This window comes from Dipodomys merriami, unplaced genomic scaffold (genome assembly GCF_024711535.1).
Source record: "Dipodomys merriami isolate MVZ:Mamm:240054 unplaced genomic scaffold, mDipMer1.0.p SCAF_9, whole genome shotgun sequence".
NCBI classification, from domain to species: Eukaryota; Metazoa; Chordata; class Mammalia; order Rodentia; family Heteromyidae; genus Dipodomys; species Dipodomys merriami.
In genome coordinates, this window is record NW_027206512.1 from 39,373,058 (window position 1) to 39,395,765 (window position 22,708).

The 22,708-nt window shown below is 34.3% G+C and overlaps 1 protein-coding gene across 3 annotated transcripts in view; it reads left to right on the forward strand.

Annotated features, from left to right (window-relative positions):
* The window catches only part of Gabra2 (gamma-aminobutyric acid type A receptor subunit alpha2), a 123,137-nt gene extending 100,997 nt beyond the window's left edge, over positions 1 to 22,140 (forward strand). For 2 of the 3 annotated variants that reach the window (XM_070013227.1, XM_070013228.1), the window contains exons 9-11: positions 9,604 to 9,806; positions 14,331 to 14,510; positions 19,987 to 22,140. In XM_070013227.1, the coding sequence (XP_069869328.1) occupies positions 9,604 to 9,806; positions 14,331 to 14,510; positions 19,987 to 20,283 (680 nt within the window). In that variant the 3' untranslated portion in view covers positions 20,284 to 22,140. The remainder of the gene's footprint in view (positions 1 to 9,603; positions 9,807 to 14,330; positions 14,511 to 19,986) is intronic. The other variant, XM_070013229.1, reaches the window with a different exon arrangement.
* Positions 22,141 to 22,708: the final 568 nt, after the last annotated feature.

Sequence of the window (22,708 nt, forward strand, 5' to 3'; positions counted from 1 at the left end):
ATCCTAGCTATTCAGGAGGTTGAGATCTGAGGATCATGGTTCAAAGCCAGCCTGGGCTCAAGTGGTAGAGTGCTAGCCTTGAGCTGAAGAGCTGAGGGACAGCACCCAGGTCCAGAGTTCAAGCCCCAGGACTGTCGAAAAAAAAAGTATAATCCGGTCAGAGGATTTAGGCAAACTTCAGATACATAGTGATTAAGTACTTTGAATTCCTGAATTCTCATTTTTAGCAGGTCATTTCAAAATGGTATTGACACAACAATATCATAACATCCTTCTAAAATTGCATTAAAATTCATTTTAACTTAGATTTATGTTTTCAGATTCCTCTTCTGAAGAGTAAGTGATAAGCCAAACCATAAACTACAAAAGGAACTGAGTTACCCATTTAAAATTTTCTGGCCATATTTAGAGAATTATGAATTTAACTTGAGTATCACTCATCTGGTGATGTTAGTTTATTCCTTAATTCCCAAAGATCACCTATATTCAGAAATAAAGGCAACATCTTAATACAAAATATTACCCAGTTTTGATTATTTTTCAATTTCAACTACTCAGAACAAAATCAAAAGGAAAGAAAGAAAAAAAATCTAGAAAAAGAAAAGGATAATTTTTTTTCCTCCTCTGGTTTATTCCTTGTAATCACTGTTTCTGATTTCAGTACACTTTTGTCTTGTATATACATTTATCTGATTTGAGGAAGGGAAGGGGAGTCACAGAAAAATGGTGGGGCAACACAATCGTGATGCTCACTAGACACTGTTTTGGAAGTGAACTTTACAACTTGGGAGAAAGGGGAGTCTGAGGGAGGGAAAGTAGGAGAAAATGAGGGAGGGGATTAATATCGTTGAAGAAAAAATGTACTCATTACCTTATTTATGTAATTGCAACGCCTCTGTATATCACCTTTACAATAAAATTAAATAAGAAAAAAAAGAAAACCAAAAGATAAACTTCTGACTTATACCAAGGTAAGTTCTAACAGGATCCTGTATTCACATGAGGGCCCTGAGCTTCAGATTTCAGGGCTGACATGTGAAGAGTTTGCAACTTGTCACCTCTATCCTTACAACACGATGAGGCTGAACACACTAGAGACTAGAGACTTTTAATGCATTCACAAGAGAGTGGAGGTGACAGGCAAACTGCCATCCCAAATTGTGAAGAGGCAGGCATGCTCAGCGCCATGCCGCCAAAATCTTCTTACCTGGAAGAAGCGCTGCAGACACCATATGCTGCAAGGAACACGTTCACAGTAATTTTGATGAATTGCTGGGGATTGAGTTTGTCCTAGTGTGAGAACAAGAAATTCATCAAGTCCGCCTTATGATAGGGATACCACAAGTTTACTGGCTTTAAGTGTAAGAATCATACCAGCTATTCCAGGTAAAAGGTCTAGTAAATATCCTTCTTTAGTAAGGCTGGGAAAAGGGTCAGTGAGGAGTAATTATTCTGAAATATTCCAAGACCTTTCTCCTTATCCAAAACCTACCTTCCGAGGAAGAGATTTAGCCAGGTTTGCAGATGGAAAGATCTAGCTAGCCCTTTTAGCTTTACTGCCTAAGGGAAGTATGGTCAGGAAGAAACCCACCTCATGTTTGTCAACAGTCAGGGCTTCAAGAAAGAAAAATTAGAAATGTTATATCTAAGAAAGGAAATAGGGGAATAGAGAAACACTTGTGAATGGCTGAGTTACAAATCAACTAGAAGACTGACATTTCATCAGATCATAGAATGCCCTTTTTCCATTGCCACCCATCAGTGGGCTCCCTTAAGATAGCAAGGGCTAACAACAGAAAGAACTTCAGGATGCAGATTCTCTCTGAGGATCCCTAGAAACAGTTGAAAATTTAGAAGGGCAATGTAACCACAATAGGAAAGGAGTTTAACTCTTGGGGCACCAACATTCAACATTACAGACATTACACTGAACACCTTGTAAGTTGTACATAAAGCTTAGTAGTTTTTTTTAATCTCAGTTCTTCTTACCCAATCAATATAGCCCATTTTCTTTCTTTTTTGTTTCTTTTTTTTGGGGGGGGGGGTTCTGGTCATGGGTCCTGAACTCTGGGCCTGGGCACTGTCCCTCAGCTCTTCAGCTCAAGGCTAGCACTCTACCACTTGAGCCACAGCGCCACTTCCGGCTTTTTTTCTTTTTGCTTATGTGGTTCTGGGGAATCGAACCCAGGGCCTTATGCATACAAGGCAAGTGTTCTACCACTGAGCTACCTTCCCAGCCCCGTAGCCCATTTTCAAGAAAAGATTTTAAACACATGGTAGAAGGAAAAATAAAGACAAATACAAGAATAAGAAACAAAACAAAAATCAAAACTATGACATACATGTTGAAATTATTGGTTAGAGAATATAAATTGTGTTTGATTACAATGGTTAGGATTTTAATGGCTCTAGTGGAAAGAATTAAAATGTAAAAAATACATAATATAAGAGTTGTAGTACTAAGAAATAAGTGAATGGGAGATAGAAAACAGCAATAGAAATGGAGAGTACATTTGGTAGGCTCAGGAAAGAGCTCAGCATGGCTGAGGAAAAACTACTACAAAAGAAATCAGGAACTTCCACAAGTGAAGTTTCAAAGTTAAACAACAATAAAGCAAAACACAAGGAACTGACTACAATTTCCTCAGATATAACTTTCACAGCTGGAATATCAGGAAGAAAAGTGAGAATAAGGCAACAGAAACATTTGAGTCAATAAAGGCTGACAACATAAATATGAATTGTAGACACCAAACCATAGACCCAAAGAGCCCATAGCACACCCTGAAGGATTAAACTTATTTATAAAACAAAATCTATTCATATACTCAAATTTCAGGAAACCAAAGGAAAACTATTGATAAAAATAATGCAAAGAGAAGACAAAACAAAAACCAATGAATAAAAAATATCTTCACTTTATTAAGAAAGAATATTGTATGGATCTTTTGCTTTATTTTGCCTTTTTATATGGGGGTCTTCCCTTCTGTGAAGTACTTACATTCTGATTTTCCACCTTACACCCCTCTTTCCATTCCTCCTAAATGCTCTGCTTTTACATGCCCCTGGATTCTATACATACTATTTTCTAGTTTAGTATTGTCTTCCCTTCTCTAGTGACTCATTTAGTTTTATTACTTACTTTTTATACATTTTATTGTAAAAATACTGTACAGAGGGGTTACAGTTACATGTACAAGGTAATGAATACATTTCCTATCAAACATTGTTTTCTCCTCCTTTGTTTTTCCTCTACCATCCCTTTCCTCCCCCCTCCACAGCTACACTCCCTCCCTACCCCCCCCCCAGGCTAAATTATCAACATAGTGTCTTGTGCATCTCATTTTTACAATTGGTCAACCTGTATCCCTGTTTAAGCATTTTGTTTACTTATTTCTTTACAGAGCTCTTACCCAACCTCCGGGTCTTGATAAACCTTCCCCATGTAAATTATAAGTGACCTTGCCTCATTATGATATGAGCTTTGCTTTGTGTTCTGCTTTTTAATATCTTTTAAGTCACTTATCTGATTTGGCTCAATTTCCATTCAAACCCTAAAGGTACCAGCACAAATTGAGAATAACATTTTTATTTTCATGAAGATAGGAATAGACTTCCCATAGTTGTAATAAATGTTCATCTCCTGTAGATAGATAGATAGATAGATAGATAGATAGATAGATAGATAGATACATACATACATACATACATACATACATACATACATACATACATACAGAGATAAGATAGACAGACACAGACAGACAAATAGATAGCTAGCTAGCTAGCTAGATAGATAGATAGAAGATAGATTGAATGATCTATATTATTGAGAAAATAGTTTCAACAAATATTTATATTAATCCCATAAACAATTTAAAAATAGCCTAACTTCTACTAGAAAATGTTCTACATTTTGGAGAGAAGACAAATGAATTCTAATCCATTTAGAACAAATAGTCAATTTTCAAGGACAGGGCATGACAGAAATAAGCCAGTCAGGGGCATTGTTCATGTAAAAATCTCTCAAATGATAAACGCATGTGTTAGCAATGTCAGGAAAATATGTTCTCTGGGCTGCAAGAACTTCGGCTGTTTCCTTGCTGAGGTGTACTTAGTGCTTGTAAGAAATAGCTCAACTTATTAAGGCAAGGAATGATATAAAGGAAGGGAATGAGTGATGGAAGAAAGACCCTTGTTAGAGACTTGAATAAATATTCACAGCTCTCAAATTCAACCTGAAATAAGGAAAGATTTTACAACCCTTCACTGAGAACAATTTTAGAGCTAAAGGGTTTGGGGAGGTGGGGATTTAATTTGGTATATAATAAATCTAGGACATAGTCATGAATAAGTAAATCATATTCAAAAGAAAGTGAAAGAGCAAATTATCATTTCTACAACAATACTATAAGACAGACTATAAATAGCTTTTTAAACATTTTCTTTAAGACTGTATTTTCATGTTTTCACACCATTAAATCAGCAAAGTACTAATTAGCCAGGTATTTTGCACAGCTATGTTTTCCAAATTATTTTTATCATTCGGAAGTTCAATGATTTTTATCATTTATGTGTCAGAGAGTTCTGAGTTAAAACTGCAATCATCCATGTTGCACTTACACAGTATTTGCAAATTAAAGTTCTTTTAGAAAGAGTTCATCATTGCTTTTTCCCCCCTTAGGTTGAGAAGTAATATATATATATATATATATATATATATATATATATGTATATATATGTATATACACATATATATTTTTGTATGTATATATTAATCAGAATCTTGGCTTTGCCATTCCTAGCTGTAACCAGCAGGTGGTGTCAAACAGTGCTGCATTTGTTCAATTGCAGTGTTTGACTTGTATTTCTTAACTTCTACTCTGCATTCCATCACATACCCACAAGCAAGTGTTTAATGGGGGAGGGGATTTATTTTATTTTGTTTCTTGTTTCAATGTGGCTTTGCTTTCAGCATGCTATTCTTTCTGCACATGATTTGAAGATTTTTTTTTCTCCCTATGATGCAGGAAATTTTACATGCGGAAATTCTCTTAATCTCAATAAACATCACTACTGGAAAGTATGACTTATTATTCTCACGGTAAAAACAAGGCAACAATATTAAAAGGTAGCTAGGAAATTTCCCCATGGTCCTGAGATGTAGAACTGAGATATGTGGCCATGAAGCCCACAGTGCCAGTCTGAGCCCACACCTGGATGTGATCTGATCCTCTTCATCCAGCACTTAGCCTCATCTAACATTCAGGATTCCCTTGCATAGATACTGTTTCCTTAAAAGTAGGAATTCAAAAAATCAGCTGATTGTGTCAGGTTTTTTGAAACCTGTTATACATTCTCAGGCATCCCAATATGAATATTATTGTGGTCACACTAAGACAGGAAAGAGAGAAAATGAAAAACAAATAGAACAATGATGGACAAGTCTTAAAATTTAATAAAAAACTGAAAATGAGTCAACACATCCAAAACATTGATAACTAGAAAAGGGCATATACTCAAAATAACATGTGAACATCTAAAAATCACAATAAAAATTGTAAATAAGAGTAAGAATTATACCAAATAAGAATTATACCCAAGGTCTTAGACAAAAATAACACCTTCTATAAAAAGAGACCTTCAGGAAGTGGTGCTGTAGCTCAAGTGGTAGAGCGCTCGCCTAGAGCTGAGGGACAATGCCCAGGCCCAGAGTTCAAGCCCCACGACCGACAAAAAAAAAAAAAAAAAAAAAGAGACCTTCAAGGTGACAAGCCCTTAAAGACCATCAAAAATAGTGCTTCCAGTTCTATTCAGGGAAATTAGGGAAGAACAATGAAGGACATGAAACTGGAGGAGAAGCAACAAAAGTCTTTACAGAGAACACAAAATTATGCATATTCAATCCCCGTCTCATTCCTCCGCAAAATTGCGGGTGACAAAATAAACACAAAAATTCAGTTCTTGTTTGGTAGACCAGGTATAAACAATCTGAACATAAATTTAAGGAAGTATTTTTCTTCTTTTTATTACTATCTTTAAGTTGTTGTACAAAGGAATTGCCATTCAACAAACCAGTTTATAAATACAATGCATCATTCTCAACGTTCAGAGTGTTTGCTCTATCTCTGTATCATCTATCTCCATCTCTTAAATCACTTCTCTCTACCTATAATCTATTTATCTTTGATAGATAATTGTCTCATATTTGAAGATGGAAAGGTTCAATATGTGTAAGATAGAAGGAGCAGTATATTGCCTGTCAAAATTAATAACCTTTTTTTGTCAGTAGTGGGGCTTGAACTCTGGGCCAGGGCTCTCTCCCTGAGCTCTTCAGCTCAAGGCAAGCACTGTACCATTTGAGCCACAGCACCACTTCCAGTTTTCTGGTGGTTTATTGGAGATACCATGGTTCCTCTTATTTGCAATAACTAGTAAATGTCTGAGACAAGCAGAAACGGTCAGATAAATTGATGTTACGTGAAATGAACATCAAGATAAGGACTCAAATGGTTTTTCTTTCTTGCTATTGTTTCTAACATATTATAAGGTGATTTTTTTGTTGCTTTGTATGTCTGTCCCCTGCAGTATAACCCCTGTTTTTACTGTAGTTGATGTTGGTATAATCTGTGGAGGGGAAGGGAAAAAACAAATTGTTTAAATAGGGATACAGGTGGACCCACTGCAACAATAAGATGTACAAGTCGTTATGTCGAAAATGAACTTTACAACTTTGGAGGTGGGGGTTGGGAGGACAGAGATGGAAAGGGGAAACAAAGGAGGAGGCAACAATGCTTGACAAGAAATGTACTCATTACCTTGCTCATGTAATTGTAAGCCCTCTGTATGGTATTTTCACAATAAAAAAGCTTATTAATAAAAAAAAGTCTCATGGCCTTTCCTGCCTGGGCTGGCCTTGAACTGAGATCCTCAGATCTCAGCCTCCTGAACAATTAATCACCTTTTTTTTTCAGCAGTGGGCAACCTGATCATAAAGTCTTATGGAAATGTAAAGGATTCTCATTAATCAAAACAATTTTGAAAAAGAATAGTAATGATGAACAGGCATAGGAAAGAATACAAGCTTCTCGATTCCCAAACTTTGCCTAAAGCTACAGCCATTGAAACCGTGTGCAACTTGCTCGCAAATAGATAATAGATCACTGGGTTGAATGCAATCTCCAGAAATAAATTCATATAGCTAAAGTCAGTTAAGTTTTTATTGTGAAGGTGATGTACAAAGGGGTTACAGTTACATAAGTACATTTCTTGTCAAACTTTTTACCCCTTCCCTCATTTTTGTCCTCCTTTCCCTCCCTCTAACCCTCCCCCCCCAAGTTGTACAGATTATTTCCAACATAGTGTCTTGTGAATATCACTTTTGCATTGGTTCTCCCCTTGTCCTGTCTTATCATTCTGTCCCCTTCCCTTCTCTAATTCAATACACACATGCAAACACACACACACACACACACACACACACACACACACACACACACACACACACACACACACACACACACACACAAAATACAAGGGTACCAAAATCAAAAACAGTGACAACAGGGGATAGAGCATAGGGAGAAGAACATACAAAAGAAACAAGAAATCACATTAAAGTCAATTAATTCTCAACAAAGAATTTCTGATCCTGTAATTAGGAAATGATTCTTTTCCATTTCCACAAAGATTTGGATAACTGGTGCCTAGACAACTGTTTATACTCTTTGCAGCGTTGGAAAGCTATTTTAGAATTAAAATTTAGAACTTAATATTCTAAAATTAACAAATTCAAAATGAACCCCAAACTTAAACCTTAAGAATTAAAACTATAAAATTGAAAGAAACAAGAGCCTCACTTTCTATCTTCTTGAATTAATTATCTCTCCAGAGTTGCAATGCAACCGTGGAATCTTCAGTAAAGAAGATTCCTTTGAATCCCACACAGCCTGCCTCAAAGATGGTGTCAGCTTTTTAAAGTTTTGCTAATATTTTTGGCAGTAGTATGTATTTTAAAATAAAGATCAACTTAAACAATTGAGAAAATTAATTTTTCCAGCAGGTCACAGTGCCACCATAAGTATGAAAGAGTTTTAAAACTGAATCATCAAATCCTGGTAGTAATGGGGGCTTGACCTGAGGGTGCTGTTCCTGAGCTTTTTGATCAAGGTTAGCATCTAACAATTGAGCCACACCATCACTATCAGCATTTTGCTGGATAATTGAGACAACTTTTCTACTTGGGCTGACTCTGAACCTTGACCCACAGATCTGTTTCCAGAGTAACTGCGACTGCATGCATGAACCCTCAGTGTCTTACTAAAAAAAAACAAAAAAAAGCACCTATTTGTTACCTTTTATTTCCTGTCTACTGATGAGGTTATATATATTTTGACATTAATTTGTCATTTTTTTCTTCCATTATATTCATGCAAATACATCTATGTAAGCATAAGTATATGTATGATCTGTATCTCTGATTTTCCATTTATTTATCTTTCTGCAGAAAACTCTCAAAAGTAAACAACTCATGAGTCTAAAATCATGCAGTGGGCAGGGTGGAGGCACAATGTATCTCTGTAGATGTGTTTTAAATAATGACTCAGTAGCAGGAGGACTAAATTGATTTTCTTAACACATCATATTCCAAGATGCATTCCCTCAGGATTCAATAGATTTAGTATCGTTTTGAATTAGTAACTATGTGATTGACATTAAGTAAAGTTGTTTTTATCATAAAAGAATGCAAAAAATAAAACAGAAAATGTCTTCAAAGTATAGATGAACATTTCCTCAGCATTTTCACTTTCTTCTTGTTGAAGAAAGTATTAAGTAAATAATGTAGCCAATTTTGAGTGCTAATTGTACAATATACCTCCTGAGTTATTGCTTTAGATTTTTTTTCTGAACAATTATCCATTCCGAGTACTGGCAGAAAAAAGGAAAGCAATTAAGTTACTTTTGAAACCAGAAAAGGCATGAGATATTCTTCATCAATGGAGATTTACTTTTTACAAAGTTTGATTTTAATGTCCTGTTTTGTTTTCTACATAGTCTAAGTGGAACTCTGAAAGCTTCTTTCCTCTCAATGCTGAGTAACCCAGTGTTAATTTTAACTGTATACAGCGGTATTTGAATGGAGAACATCTTAATCACAGTTCCATTGTTATCACTGGTGTGGGTGGTTCGTCTACTGCTTAGCGTGATTCAGATGATTTATAAAAAGTGATGTGAATGAACAATAGGTCAATTCTACTTCAGCATCACTAGTCTCTTTCACCTCAACACGATTTAAAAAGAGAAAAAATGATTCATGCAGAACAAAAATGAAAAATAAAGGCACCTGCAGAGGTTCGTTCCGAGTTATCACTTTATAAAACACAATAGCCATGTAAGACCATTAATTTGTACTGTTTTCCATTTTCTCTCTTCTCCCAGTGGAGAGAAATGATCCTTAAGAGAGAAGATAAAAATGGAAACAAGTACTGGGCAGAGCAGGGCAGGGCAGGGCAGGGCCAACGCAAGGAGAAGAACCAAAACCTGTCTCTGTTACTAGCCTGTCAAATACCCAATAATGACTTTGGCCCCGTTTTCCTTTTCCAGGAGTCACTACTGTTCTAACAATGACAACACTAAGCATCAGTGCTCGGAATTCTCTCCCCAAAGTGGCTTATGCCACAGCCATGGACTGGTTCATTGCAGTCTGCTATGCATTTGTTTTCTCTGCGCTGATAGAATTTGCCACTGTTAATTACTTCACCAAAAGAGGATGGGCTTGGGATGGAAAGAGCGTAGTAAATGACAAGGTGAGTGAGAATTCCCTTCTCATCTTAACAAAGAGCTAACACATTCAGCTTTCATGAGACATGCTCTTAAGGACTAACATTAAGAAAGTTCACACATGCATGCCTTTACGTCATGTTTTTAAAGTGTGTGCTTGCCTGAAATTCTATAGGAGTACTGCTAAACTCACTTCTGAGCATCTTATGATCTCTTTGTGTCAGGCACTGTGCTAAGTTTTATGAATGTTCTCTCACATAAGCTTTATAGCTATCATAACTAGAGTGTCTTCTTAATTATCTTTTATGCCAGTGGAAAAATACTCAAGTTATAGTAATGCTATTTACTTGCCCAAGCTCATGACTGATTAGTAAGGGCACTTAACCCTATCTTTCTATTTGACTATTAATTTCATGTGGCTGAAATTAACATAATACATTACAACAGTGCTTGCAGAAAGAATTCTCTAAGAGAATTCCAGGCTATTATCCATGCACTGAATATTTAGCACCTATCACTCTCTGTATTACTTGGTTGTAAATGTAATATGTAGATAGCAAATTCCTAGGAATTTTTAATTACTTTTATAATCTAAATGGGGAATGCTATTTGCTTTGAAACCTGATTTGTTTTAAGACTAGTAGTGTACAGTTTTGTGTACAAAGTACTACAACTAGTAACAGTGGTTTCCAGTCTTTATAAATTACTATCTTCTTTTGGAGAAGACTTTGGATATTTCATAGTGAGACATAACTATATATAATTATATAGTAGTAAAAACTTCTACTTGGATAATTACTTTCAATAGTATATTTACTGCAATGCTTTATTCTTAAATTTGGAATAACATTTGTAGATTGGATTTTTGAAATTGTTTCAGTTTATGATTTCATTTCTATGATCATATTACATTAACATGTTTACAAAAGATATTTATTGTTTTCAAGTCTTTTTATTTTTGTAAGCTATGGAAGTTTTAATAAATGTGCAGGTATATTTGGTTTTATAAGCTGTAGTTTTCCACTAGTAGAGAAAATGATTAAATATTAAAAAGAGTTTGATCAATTTCCATGTTTAACTTCAAAGCTATTTCAACATTTCCATTATGGTTATTATTAATTTTTATTGCATTTCCACAAAGTGTACTGCTTTTCATTTTATATTTGCTGTTATTTCTTTTTAGCTCTTCTGGTTACTCATGGGTCTTCCTATTAGTATTACTTAAAATAAAATATTGGTGACTTGACGGGCACTGGTGGCTCTCGCCTCTAATCCTAGCTACTCAGGAAGCTGAGGATCTCTGTTCAAAGACAAGCGGGGCAGGAAAGTCTGTGAGAGACTCTTCTCTCCAATTAAACACCAGAAAACCAGAAGTGGCACTGAGGCTCAAGAGATAGAGTGCTAACCTTGAGATGAAGAGCTGAGGGACAATGCCCATGCCCAGAGTTCAAGACCTACAACATTATGATTATGCCACAAAAATTATTTTATTTTGTGTATATGGTGATATAAAACATTATTGATTTCAATGTTATTTTTCAATCAAATTGACAACATTTGGCTTATCAGATATGTCTCACTCAAACTTTAAAGTGGAAGTACCTATAAATTTTAAAAAGCCAAATCATTAATAATCCATTCTGCAAGCAAAAACTGAATTTTCTGCACATATGTGAAATCACACATAGTTAAGTATGTTATTGTTACTCACAGACCTACATAATTTCAGGAAAATAACATTGTATGAGTTAGTTTACTTCTGTAGTGTTGTTAAGGGGGAAAATATAAACACAACTTGGGTATATGGCTTATAATTATTAAGCTTTCCATAGCTAAAGATACTTGCACTGGGCCTGACAGTACATATGTCAAAAACATTGAAAAACCGGGTTATTTATATCTTAAATCTGAGAATTTGTTGAAAATGAGAGGACTCCTTTGTTTTCATCAAAAGGAATTTTACATAATAAGTTTATCTTTGGGTACTCCATTTAATTTCATTACACAAATAAATTTTGAAAACTTTTTCTTGAATTTACTTCAGAAATCAACAGCTCCTCAGGACTAGAATAAAAGCAAGTAGAGTACCAAAATATAGCCTAATTGCTAAAAGCATCATTTAGTTGTAGTTCTCCTCTACAGTAATTCTTGTGGGATTTGATTTTTAAGTAGAAGATAATAACTTTCTTCAGAGAGTTCTTGTTCACAGGATAATTGGTATTATTTAAGACTAACCTATCCAGAGAAGACCTATGTTTTTTGAGATTAGTGAACATGTATATATGTACTTAGAGCATCTTTCAATGTAAATAGCACATACTGGTTCTCAATACATTTTGTAAAATAGCAAATATTAATTTACCTCTTAAGAATAACTACAGATACATATAAACAATGAAAATATGAATTTTTTCTTAACAAAGTTATAAGTGTATTGGATAATCTACCATTTGTGAGCATATTATACTTAGATAATATTTAACATTATTTTTAAGTAAATGAATAACACTATTCATTTGCATTCATGTTTTTTTTGAATCTGGGGATATTGGTAAGGATTTTTAGCCTGAACTGTGAAGTTGGGCAACAAAATCTTGCCCTTCTTAATTATCCAAATCAGTTTTCATATACAAAATTATCTGTTCATACAAGCCTAAAGTTAGAACCTTCTTTCCTTTCCAGTGTTCCTCCTCTAGCCCAATACTAATTCTTCCACTCCAACTCCTGATTCTTTTTCTTCTGTTGCTTTTTCAAACTTGTCATATCAATTATTATTATTATTTGCCTCTTATTTCTTCAGATCTACCATTTCCTTTTTAATTGTCTTTTTTTCTTTTAGCCTAAAAAGATGCTTAATATTGTGAAGGATTTCCAAAACTTACTTTAGAAATAAACAGTTCCTTAGAACTGAAGAAAGCTAGTAGAATGCCTTTAATTTATCATAAATGCAAAAGAAACCTCTATGTATCTATGTATGTATCTATCATCTTTATACGCACATATACAAATATGCATATGGACTCATACAAATATAAATATATATATACATATAGTCAGATATCTCTCTATTAATATAGATCTATCCATCTGTCTATCTACCTGTCTGTCTATCTGTCTCTCTGACACTATCTTCCCTTCACCATCTCTGAAACAAATGCAGTTACTTTCCCAGTTAGATCATTCTTGCTAATTCATTCATGTGAACAGTTATTTACTCTTATTAGGTATTTAGTGAATATGTTTATATGAATGTGTTATCAAACCCATAGGGATAGCCCATTCTCTTCTTTTATTGTCCAGGGACAAAATCAATATTAGCAATCTGCACTTTTCCTTTAACTTCTAGGCTCATAAATCCTAGCCATTTTTAGATAGTTGTAACATTGCAATCTCTTCCTTTTAGAAGAATTTGATTTGTGGAAGAAAAATGGTGAAACAAGTAAAGGTTAAAATGTATTTGTGTATCTTTCCCTTGACCATTCTAGTTAGCCATCAATAACGTGACTTGGCCAGAATTCCACATTTAATAAGTGATAGAGCCAAGAGTGAAAACTCTTAAAATCCTTGCTCTTATTCTTCCTCTAACAACTATAGGCCACAGCCATTCCCCCAAACTTGGTGACTCTTTATGTCTTCTTGAAGTCAGTTATGTTGATTCCTCTTGGAATAATATCGTCCTTTTCCCTCCTTAACTGAAAAATTACTGCATTTTCTTTAAGATCTGCCTTATCTCTACCTAAATTCAGAATGTTGCAGACCAACATAGTGGCTCCCTCTGTTGTGTTTCTAAAGCACTTGGCACAAATTAAGTTTATAACACGTCATTAAATTATAATTTATTGCAAATAAATATTTTTCTGCCATTGGATTACAAGATATGAGAAAATAATAGTTTTATCTTACTTGTAATTACACAGGACATGACCTAGCACAACAACAGCTGGCACATAACTTATTTCAGTTGCACTTTAAATTTTATTAACTTTAATTCCATGAAATTGTTCTCACTGCTAATCCTGAAAGATAAGTCCAAGCTGACTAGGGAAAGCATGGAATATAATGGGCAACAAAATTCTTACCACATAGTCACAGCAATATAATATCTAAACAGAGAATGGGCCATTGTTTAATGAATCATTTAATTTAATTCATAGAAAACTTCACATGCTCAAGTGCATTTATTCATCTATTTTCATTTTAACACTCTATCTTGTTCCAAAAGAATTTCAGGCAGTTTGCCAAAGAAGGCATGCATTTAATCATAATTAAATGAAATAGAAACAGGAAATCAGATCAAAAGAAAACCGATCAGATATATGTCCACCATTGGGCCAGTCTGTTAGCTGCCCTCTCTTGCTGTTATCTTCTAGCCTCAAATTCTATGGGGGTGCGGGAATTAATTTTATTTCAGAGAAAAGTTTTTTTCTTATACTGAAATTGCTTTCAAAATATCTTGTGGGCATAATAAGGAAATTTGGGTGCAGTTACAGCTGATGTCAAATTTGTCCCAATAAATGCAGTAACGAATTTCATATTGATGTTTCTTGTAGTCCCCTTCAATAAAAGCTGAAGGCTTACTATTAACATACAACTCAGTGAAGGCAATTCTTCAAGGAGCTAAGCTAATGTGGTCCAAGTGTGTAGCTTTCTCATGGCCCAGTTTAATCCAAGGAAAGACTTTAGAGTACTTAGAGAAGTGGATGGACTGTTTAACCTCCAAACAATCTTCTGTAAGTATCACTTTTCTTAGGATGGTTAGCAGACAGTTAACAGTAGTATTCTCTGGCCAAGGAGCATGTGATTTTACAAGTGACAGACATTTTTAAGAAGTCATAACCACCATAGCAAAGCCAACATGGTATGGTAGAAAGAGCATACATTTGCCTTTGGAGACTGGAGTCTTCTCAAAAGCCTGAAATACTCAGTATTTTCTACGAAAACCAAATTTCCTTATCATAAGGAATAATCTATGATATTCTCTTCAACTGTAAAACCATATGATTGGTACTTTTATTCCTCTAACATGTTAAGACATTGGTTCAAATTGCTAGCACATGGCTTTTTTTTCCACCCATAGGAAGTTACACAATTTGCACCCTGCCATTGTGTAAAACATGCTAACTGTTAACTTTCTGTGATGAGTTGTACAGACTTAAAATTTTCAACCTATATTAACAAATTAACAAATTATATATATATATGAATATATATGAGATCCAAAATATTCTGAATATTATAAAATCACATTTGAAGAGTAAAACTACATGACAGTAGGTTGTATTCCCTTTTCATTCTACTGGGTTGTCAACTAAATAGTCAACCAATTGTATAACACCCTTGTTAAATCCTGTCCCAATAATGTATAAAATACATTATTTATTGATTTTGTTTATAAATCCCATTTTTTGTATCTGTCCCAATCACAACTTCCACAGCATTGTCTTCTTAGCTGAGATTGTTCCAAGTTTTCCACATTGCCTGCTAATAGAATTCAAGAATTTTTGACCTAATAACATAATAGAATTGGACAATATGCTATTGGTTTCTGTCTTTATCCTTGCAACAAAACATTAATTCTGTTCTACAAAACATATTATTTTATGTTTGTCATTATACTATGTTTTATTCATTCATCTTCTACCATAGTAATCATTCCATCATTTTGCATGTGTTTGTTGAATCTGCATTGTGCCAGGAAATGTGCCAGGAGCCCCACAGGATACAATTTGTGTCTTCAAGAACCTTATGGTTAAGTGAAAGAGAAAAATTAAAATTAAAAATAATACATGCATGTGCTAATACAGAGCAAGTTCCAGAGTGCTGTAAAGGGGTATGGGCTGGCTACCTAATACAAGTAGGAGGGGATATTCCAAGAGGTATGATTCACAACAGAGTGTTAGCTTCGCAATGGTAAGAAGGAAAATACATATCTGATTAAAGACCAATGTGAGTTTTATTTATTAGTTCCTATCTGCATTGTTAGGGAGTTTAGGAATTCAGATAAGTGAACTGATTTAAAGCAGGAAGCAAGGAAGATTTTGAGTTTATCTCTAAATATGTTATTATATGATTATTAAATTATTACCTGAAGAACATTTATGTGGTGAAGTACATGGAAACAATGTGGTTTTCTGAAGATGTATTTTGTTAGCCCTCCATTTATGATACTTACTAGTATCATAAATTATTTTAAATGAATTAAAATTAGCTCATATGGTTTGCTTTCATTTCTTCCATCTTTCTTCTAATTAAACCTATTCTAAAATTTTGATGGTAGTTAATTTTTTACTTCAAAGCATAGTCTGCCTTATGTATTTTACTGCTACAACTGGCCAAGTGATAGGAAGTTAAGAAGTGATTTATTTAAATGCTATAAAACAGCCAACAACAACAACATGAAGTTAGATTAAATTTGACTGGAGGACATGATTTAACAAGATCTAATCTTTTCTCTTTCTCAAAAAAATGTACAAGGGCATATTAAAAATGGATTCATGGAAGTGACCACTGTATGCAACATTTAGCACAGTAGTAGAATTGGGGATGGATATTTATTTCCAAGGATCTGAATGTAATACATAATTAGGTACTAAAGTAAATTAAAATACATATGATGCCCACTTACTTGACCTGCATTGATAGCACACACAAATTCAAGGAGCTTTTTATAACAAAATCCTATTCTCAGTAGATCTTCTAAAATAGACATTGATAATGAATAGGACAAAGTCATGACTCATGGCAGTGGTTTATAATATAAGTACTTTTGTCAATAGCAAATATATCCTTATAAAGAATGACAATGAAATATATTGGGAGGACTTTCATCTATATATTATGCTGTAAAAATACTAGCATTGTAAGTCAGTAGTATTTTTCTCTGTGTACATTCAATTTTAAACAAAGAAGAAGAAATTGGCTTTACTGTAGATTCATGGTTATTCTTTTCAAGTGTATTGGGGGGGGGAGAATACATTGTCATCCATAATAAAACTTTATCAAGATTCTGAGCCAGAAGAGCTCTGCTGTATTGTGGCAAGGAGATGATACGGTACCATGTAGTCACTTTGGCCTTCATTCAATGAAACGGTAAGAAAGTATGCATGCCAGGAATACATTCTTGACTGAAGATGGAGCATATGGCTGTTACAGGTTTCTGGCTACTTGTCCTGAATATGGTAAAGTTTACAAGTTCCAAATGAATAGTTTATAGTTTTGAAGCTAAATCCCTCATTTGATTTCATGTTCAGCCTTCATTGAAGCTTAGCTATTAAAATTGCATTTTGAATAATAAAGAAAAATAAGATTGACTTCACTTTTTTCATAGATAAATTAATAAAAGTTATAAACACACATTGGAAATGATTTTAACACTGCTTCTTGTAGAAGTGTCAGAATTTGGATGAAACAATAACAACCACAACAAAAGTATTAACTTACGTATTGCTGACATTTGGCCGGTTCCTGCTGGCTGCTAGAGACCTGGTTATTTATCATATACTTCCATTGTGATTGGCCAAAGTATCACCTCTGATAGTTTAACTACTTTGATGAACAATGTATTTCATGTTTTTATTATTATTTTGTAGTACTATGTTACTTTGCATTACTACTTTGCATTTCTACTTTTTTAGTACCAATCTCCTAATCAGGAGTGAGGTTCAGGAGATATGTGGTAAAAAAATTAATAACAAATCTCTATCTATAGACTTTTACTACAAAAAATTGACAATTTATATTTCTTTTGTTTTGAAGTGCTCAAATCATACATCACCATTTCTAATCTATCTTATCTGTCTTACTCCCTACAAAAATCTTCCTTGAATGTTTCTACCCAGTCTTCATGTAGTCATCTTGCAGATGTATTACTGGTACATGATGTGAACCAGTGATCTTTTTCTATATTGTGATCATTTCAGTTGTCACTCCACTCCACTAGGAGGAGGTCTGGTTCTCTACATTGTCAAAATATACATTAATTAATATGTTTAAAATATAAATACCTTTATAGTGAGCTTCACCAGGAGGCTGACACGGAGAAAGATCTGAACCAGGATCTTTCTCATGGCTCCAACTGTTTACATCTAGAATTTCCTGCCATTTTAAATTGTTTACATATGGTTAAAATAAGTAGCATCTGTTATATATTTCACAGGTTATTAAGGCACATTTGATGACAGACTTAATGACCTAAACCTCATCTAGAGTGATTTTGGAAATATCGTCCTATCAAATTTCAAACACTTGCAGAGACAGAAAGACAATATGATTTAATGCAGTGATTTGGAAGTCAGATACACCCAACTTGTGTAATTTTGGTTAGCCACTTAGTAGACAAGTGACAAAGTGAAGTTTCAAAAGTATCCTTATCCAACATTTCTGAACTTACTCCATGGGGTCAAATGGACATTGTGCACCTGTGTTAAGGTTTGTTCATGTTGACACTCTTGCTTAATATCTACCTAGCCTGATCCATTTTGGTGCTTTAAGGGGTTAGCTATGGCTCCATTAGCAGATATATGCATGAAAAATATTCTCCATTTGTAATACACAAACGGTACATGCCAAATTAAAAGAGAGCTGTTTTATAACTTTCATAAAGTTGCAAATGGTAATTAATCATTCTTCCTTAGCACTCAAGCCAGATCTGAAAGACTGTTGTGTCAGCGGGAAAAACATGAAAGGGAAAAACCAAGACCATTGAAAATGCGTCACCCAGGCTTGTTTTCCAATCCTCCCGAGCTTTAAGAACTCTTTTGTCTTGTTTTATTCAAACACCTTTGGTACTAGAAATTTTATTCTGGGTTTTCCTCTAAGTCTGTAGTCTTACAGTACTTGATATTTAAGATCCCAGATTGTTGGCCAGATTTCATTTGCATTTATGTAAATCACAATTGACATATAAGAGAAATTGTTAAATATAATTTATATGTTTAGGCTTAATTAATACATCAATTCTGCATCTACTTCTGGGAAAACATCGTGCTAAGTGCTACAGTTACAAAGATACAGAAGTAGAAGCAGCTCCAGCTTTCATTTGCTTTCATTTAACTTAGATCTTAACAAGAAAGTTAAATGTGGGGCTGGGAAGGTGGCTCAGTGGCAGAGCACTTGCCTTGCATGCAGGAGGCCCTGGGTTCGATTCCTCAGCACCACATAAGAGAAAAGAAAAAAGCTGGAAGTGGCACTATGGCTTAAGTGGTAGAGCGCTAGCCTTGAGCTGAATAGCTGAGGGACAGCAAGCAGGCCCAGAGTTCAGCCCCATGACTGGACTCCCCCCCCCACACCCAAAAAGAAAGTTAGATGTCAGATAATCACATGACTAAGGAAGGATGTACACATTAAAACATCAACAAGTTTAAGTGGCTGGTAATGCATATAGGCACCTAAAACTTTTCTTACATGAGTTAAAGCTTTTTGTAGCAAATGTTAGAGGAGAGGTAATTAGTCATGTGAAAAACAGGATGTATAGAATGCCTTTCAATCAAAAGGTGTCAATAAAGCAAGGAAATATGTAGGAAAATATTTGTTTCATTGGAAATTATATGTACTGAGGGAATTATACCTATTTTTAAAGAAAAAATAATCTTAAAAACTGCTTTTATTCTAAGTTCCCTGATACTCAATGTAACAGATTTTTATCTTAAACAGCTCCTGGTAGCTATAGTGTGTGTAATGATTGTACAATGCCAAGCCAAGCTGGAAGAACATACAGGAGAATATTTTAGACAGATGATAGTGACCAGGGAAACAGTTGGTAATAAATGAAATGAAATGGTGGTTATTATGGCAAACATTTTGAGAATATAATAAAAGAAGCTGCTAGGGCCTGTATTTAATTTTTCTCCATAATGTCTATATTTTTTATAGTCCACATCTGAGTAACATTATTTTGGTATGAGGTAATTCATTTGCTTATTAATTCAATAGCTATTTGAATGACTCTTAATAGCAAAAAGTTGTGTCTTGCATTAAAATTTGTTGGATTTCCATACAGATAACAAAACAGATTCTCTAGCAAAATCAAATAATTGATCTTATTCAGGTGTTTCCATAGTAGAATGGTGACAGAATTTAATAGTCTCATTTGTTTTCTTAAAGTTCTGATTCGTAATGGATTTGTGTCTTCAGAATTGAAACTGGACTTTGGAAATTGTTGTTGTGTACATCTCAAACCACACTGTTACTTCTTCTCTTTTTCAATAGAAAAAAGAGAAAGCTTCGGTCATGATACAGAACAACGCTTATGCGGTGGCTGTTGCCAATTATGCCCCAAATCTTTCCAAAGATCCTGTTCTTTCCACCATCTCCAAAAGTGCGACTACACCGGAACCCAACAAGAAGCCAGACAATAAACCAGCGGAAGCCAAGAAAACCTTCAACAGTGTTAGCAAAATTGATAGAATGTCCAGAATAGTTTTCCCAGTTTTGTTTGGCACGTTTAATTTAGTTTACTGGGCTACATATTTGAACAGGGAGCCTGTATTAGGTGTCAGTCCTTGATTCTGGGCAGGGGTTATCTTTGGGATGTATAGCAACATTAAACTTGATTTGTTTTGCTATGTACAGTCTAACTAATAACTGCTAATTTGTGATTCAAGATGTACAGTATGTATATAGTGATCTAGCTTACCAATAGACCTTTAATGGAGACATGCATTTGCTAACTCACTGAACTATGGCAGAAAACACCCTATGCCAAAAGAGCCATTGCCTTTTGAAATTTTTTACCCTAGGATCTAGAACAAAGTGGATTTTCGAAGACTCAATTTATTTCCTATTTTTTGGATAGAGCTGAAAATGAATAGCCTGTATCACCCTTTATGGAGGCGCTTGATTCTATTCGTCAATATGGTACTTTCCACTGTGGTTTAATTATGATAGAAGATGAATGTTGACACTCACAAGATGAATTCTTCTAAGTATCAGAATCTCTTATCTGCAACACCAGTTCCTTTCACGAGGGCTCAAAATCCCTGCTAGTATAATTGGAAGCTTGACATACATACAAAGCAGATGAAACCTAGAGAAATCAGCTTTTAATGACTATGTATACTATCTATAACCATGTACATATTACAGCATGACAAGTTCAAATCGTTGAGTCACCTTCACAGGATGTTAATTATGCTTACAGTTTAATAACCATTGGAATGTCAAGGTCATCACATTTTTAGCTTTTGCATTTATTTGAAAATGATCATTGAAATCCTAAAACCTATTTCAATCATTGGAAATTACCTTGAAATTTTGAAAAGACAATAAATGTGTCTTTACTGTTTCCTGGTATGTGTTGTATTGAAATTTATCAGCTGGTTTTTTTTCTTTCTTTCTTTTCTTTCTTTCTTTTCTTTCTTTCTTTCTTTCTTTCTTTCTTTCTTTCTTTCTTTCTTTCTTTCTTTCTTTCTTTCTTTTCCTCTCTCTCTCTTTCTCTCTCTTTCTCTCTCCCTCTCTCTCTCTCTTTCCCTCTCTCTCTCTCTCTCTCCCTCTTTCTCTTTTTTTGGTGCTTGAAACTAGAAAAGACTTCCCGTTTGGCATCTGTGGAGCAGCCATCATATTGGATTAGAAAATTGTGCCAAAAACTCCAACAGATGAGAATTCATAGGTGTCCCAGACCACAGATGAACACTTATCCGATTCTCTTCTTTCCTGTTTACTGCAATTTTGCCTTAAGGCTTCATCTCATCAGGACTCTGAAGCCACTAATTACAAAGGAAAGGGCAGTTAGTTGGCACATTTTTCTGTCTTGACAGCACCTCTTTCAGATAAGAATTTATGTAAATCTGCTTTTGTAAATTGCAGCTTTAAAATTCGCTAACACAAATTTACAACAGCTTTGTATACCTGAAGAGATTTTGGTAAGAGTTGATCATTTTTAAACTGCAACTTTAAAACATCACCAACAGATGTGGATTAACACACACACACACACACACACACACACACACACACACACACACACACACACACACACACCAAGCTATGACAATTAGAAACCCCAGTTTTCAATTTTATATAATTACTAATTAGTATTGGACAATTTATTTTTCTTTTTAATATTCTAAAAATATTCTTAATGCCCTTAAACTATAACAGTAGAGTTAACAGTTGTGAATCATGCCTAGATTCAATGTTTCTGGCAAACCTAAAATAGTTTTGATTGACATGTACATTAGCAGTTATTAGTGGATTTTTAATAATACATGCACATTCATGATGATGTTTTGTAGAAACGTAAGTAGTAAAATAGTGGCATTTCTCGCAATTTTGTACAGTATTTGAGTACAGTGCAAAAAATAGGTATGTTCACAAACTCAATAAAAGGATTACCTTACAGAAATAAGTAAAATCTCAACAAAAGTTGCTTTGCCTCATTTAATTTTTTATTCTCTTTGAGTGTGATTCTATGTGTTGCATGATTGTAGTAATGCTAAGGTTGCATCAATAAGGCCACATCTTATTAACAAAATTTGCCATGATGACAGTCCTTGAGATTAAAAATTACCTTACCAAAAAGTCCATAAATAAAACAATAATAAAACAAAATTGTTACATGATCCAATAGGTGTATATCATTAATTCTCTACTAGTAACAACATATTTTACACCAAATCACTTAAAATATGTGCTTTATTCATACATCAAAGTAGAAAATATCCTTCTTTACAGTATATGCAATAATTTGAGAAACAGCTTGACAAGTAATGGAGTGTTTTATATAATATACATTACCAAACACTTTGAAAGCATTTTGAAAGTCTTCAGTATGTCCTTAATTTCTGACTATAAATTTTATAATATAGGACTAAAATGTATATACAAAAATAATTTCTATAGCTACACAAGAAAGATTCATCTATTATCTTGAAAAAAGAACTACAACTGCATTGAATGGCAATAGCGTTATTAGTGCATGTGGCATATGGAT